The sequence below is a fragment of the Hibiscus syriacus genome, unplaced genomic scaffold, assembly GCF_006381635.1.
Source record: "Hibiscus syriacus cultivar Baekdansim isolate YM2019G1 unplaced genomic scaffold, ASM638163v2 tig00111837_pilon, whole genome shotgun sequence".
NCBI lineage: Eukaryota > Viridiplantae > Streptophyta > Magnoliopsida > Malvales > Malvaceae > Hibiscus > Hibiscus syriacus.
In genome coordinates, this window is record NW_024063194.1 from 11426909 (window position 1) to 11430423 (window position 3515).

Genomic DNA, 3515 nt, shown 5'->3' on the forward strand with positions numbered 1-3515 from the left:
TTTTTATTCTTGATGATTTGACATGATTATATCCTGGTCATTTTCATATTTATTATGATTCCGTTTTAACATAGAGAACACAAAAAGTACAAATACATGATATCACATGTATACTAAAACTCGATATACATATCGAAACCGATATATCTCAAAACACTCTTTCAACATCCCTACAAAACTATCTTTATAACATAAACCCCCATAAGTTACCGAGGTTCCAAAATGATAACACCCCCATAATAATTCTCTTATGTATCCCTAAAGACTAAGACATAATCTCTATTTATATAGTCAAATACGTAATCACCAAGAATTCTTATTCAATAAGAATTCTTGCCTAAAATAAATATTTACTTTTATTAAATAAACTTAATTGTCAAGTAACCTTTAACCACTAGAATTATAATAAATCCAACTTAATTACCAATTATAATTTGAATCAAAATACAACACAGCTGTTATCAGGAATAGGCATAAATCGAGTTGGGTCTAATTTTCCGTCAATCCAATCAAATCCAAAAAATATACACTCTCCACCTAAATTCAACCTGAGTTTAGGGTGACTTCACCTTACTTGAACTCGACCCATCTTATTGAGATAAAATCAGAACACGACTCGATATAAATATATTTATAAAATTACTTTTATTCAATGAAAATAGAGATCAAATTGAAAAAAATAATACACAGAGAGATATTATTATAATTATCCTTAAATATATAATGTAAAATTATACTATTTTTCTGATCATGTCGAATATTTTTTATCATAAACTCAAACATAATTCAACATGAACACATCATTAGAAAAACTTATCCAAACCAAACATCAATATGATTTTAGAAAAATCAGACTTAATAAAATCCAATAAGATTGAAACCCATTGAATTTGGTCCCGTGCCCCTTCTCGTGCCTGTGCCTGTGCCCGTGCCTAACTCTTATGTCCAAACGATTCCGTAGACCTGAAGACTTTAAGTCAAGCTAGGTCGTTAGTTGTATAAATTATTCGAAAAAAAGGGGCCAAACGTAAAAAAAAAAAAAAAAAAAAAACCTTCTCTCCAAGTCTTCATCGAAAAGTCGTTCTTCAATCAACGACTTCAAAAGGGAAAAATAGAAAGAAAGAGGTATCGCTTCTCAGTCTCTACATTTATAATTGCGCTTTTTTTTTGTCCTTTAATCGCCGTCTTATCTCGTTCAGTTTGATAACCAGTCTTTCTGCTTTTAAATGTCAAAGCTTTATAATATTGTTGCTTTTATCTCTTTAAGTTCGTTTGTTTGCTAGTTTTAGTTTCATCTTAGCATCCCTGTGCTTAGTTTGATTCTTAGATTTAGATTTTTATTAGCTTTTTATATGGTTACAATGTGTTAGTTGCTGGAAAAAGATAGGGTAAATAAAAGAAAACCCTTCTCAATCAAACCCTTTGTCTTTTTAATCTATAAATTTGAATAATTCAATTTTTATACATCTAATTATGGAATACTCTGGTGTTTTGGAGCTCTGCGAATTGTTATATTAAGTTCGTTTTTTTTTAATTTTAGATTTTTGAAATTTTAGGATTTCTTCCCTAATTTTGATATGTAAGAAAGAAAAGGGTATATTAGCAGGAACAATTTGTCTCAAAAGAAAACTTTAATGATCCTGAGCCCTCTTGACTTGATTTCTCAAGATAAATATTGTTGGCGAGCCACCTCGAGTTACCCTTGAACTGCGAATAATCTTTGAAGCATTTATGAACTTATAGTTTCGATCTTAACAACTTCGTTTCAGGTTTTCTCCATTTATGTCGGTGGGGTAATTATTTGTTTTATTCCCTTCCTTTGATAATGATATATTTAATAATTTATGGTTCCATGTGTTGAGAATTAGGCTGCATTGTGAGAAAATGGATCGAGGAAAGAAGCTGACAAACTTATATGGGAATAAAAACAACAATATCTACATGGATCTGAAAGACATAATAAGGGAAAATGCACTTCCTTACCTTCCTGCTAAATCGCTTTTTCGGTGCTCTGGAGTCTGCCGGGATTGGAAGCTTCTAATATCAACTCCTTTCTTTGCCCACAATCAGTCAAATTCGTTCCGTTCTATCTCGGGCTTCTTTTACCAAACACAAGCAGGCGTGCCATCGTTCATGTCTCTTGACCCCATGGCTTATGGTGTTCCAGATCCAAGTTTAGAGTTTCTACCCGAACCTGTCGAAATTAGGTGCTCTTCTAATGGGCTGCTTTGTTGTCAGGGGTGTACTGATTACAAGGCTTACTATATCTGCAATCCGGTTACCAAGCACTGGGAGAAACTTCCGAAACCGGAGGCTGATCACGGGCCTGACCCTGCTGTAGTGCTTGCATTTGAACCATCATTACTGAACTTCACTGCTGATTACAAGCTGATTTGTGCCTTTCCTTCCGAACTGGATGGATTCGAGTTTGAGATATATTCGTCTGGAACAAGATCATGGAGAATTTCTGGTGAGATTTACTTTTCTAATAGGAAGCTCCTGCCAAAGTCAGGTATTCATGTGAATGGTACTGCCTATTGGCAGACGAGTCTTGAAATTATAGCATTTGATCTCAGTTCAGAACGGTGTCAGCTCCTCTATAAGACAGTTGGGTCCTTAGGAACAAAGAACGGGAAGCTTTGTATGGCTCATGTACACGGTCGAAGTCAAAACTTAGTCGTGAGAATGTTATCTGATGTTCACTCAAATACCATGCAAATGCACAGCGCTGCCGAGCTGTGGAAAGAACTACCGAGAATTCATCTTGATGTTTCACCAGCTGCATTTTCTTCGTCTTGGTATTTTTATGGCCATGGTGGAGTAGAGTTTATCGGCGGAGATGTGGTGTTGTTTAGAGATGGGAACATGTTTTACTGTTATGACATGAAGAAAAAGGCCTCTGAAAATTTGGGTCAAGTTGATATTGATATAAAGGCAGGAATTGTGGGTTATGTGAATAGCCTTGTTGACCTCCAGACTGTGGGATGAGAAGAACACAATGAAATTTTTTCATCTTTTAATTATTGGGTAAACTACTTTTTAGTCACTGAACTATGACCATGTTTCTATTTTAGTTACTAATGAGATGTCGAAAAAAATGATCAATCAGGTAACCACCTGTTAAATAGTAATGATGTGATTTTTTTTATTGGGATAATAACATGTTTTGTTATCAACATTTATATATTGCGTTAATTTAATTCTAATACTAAATAAATCAATAATTTAAGATTGAATCATGTTAATTTTTTTAGGTGATTTTGTGTTATTCCCACACTAGTCATTTTGTCCGTATTTTTTTGTTGCGTCAATTTTGTTCTTGAAGTTATTTAATTATGTCAATTGTCTTTTTTATCAATATTGACTATTAGAATGTTAACAGACGATCTAATGTATTGGTGTGATAGTATGGTATGATAAAAGAATTAAATTAATTTTTTAACCAACTTCGAGAGTATAATTGATTTTTTTAGAGTTCAATGGCATAATTGACTTTAATTGGAAGTTATAACACT

At 33.3% G+C, this 3515-nt stretch overlaps 1 protein-coding gene across 1 annotated transcript; it reads left to right on the forward strand.

The window, feature by feature from the left end:
* The first annotated feature begins 1026 nt into the window (after window positions 1-1026).
* On the forward strand, window positions 1027-3006 carry LOC120171862 (F-box protein At5g49610-like). Its single transcript, XM_039179491.1, has 2 exons — window positions 1027-1125; window positions 1869-3006. The coding sequence occupies exon 2, from the start codon at window positions 1885-1887 to the stop codon at window positions 2986-2988; it is 1104 nt and encodes a 367-aa protein (XP_039035422.1). The 5' UTR covers window positions 1027-1125; window positions 1869-1884; the 3' UTR covers window positions 2989-3006.
* The last annotated feature ends 509 nt before the right edge of the window (window positions 3007-3515 follow it).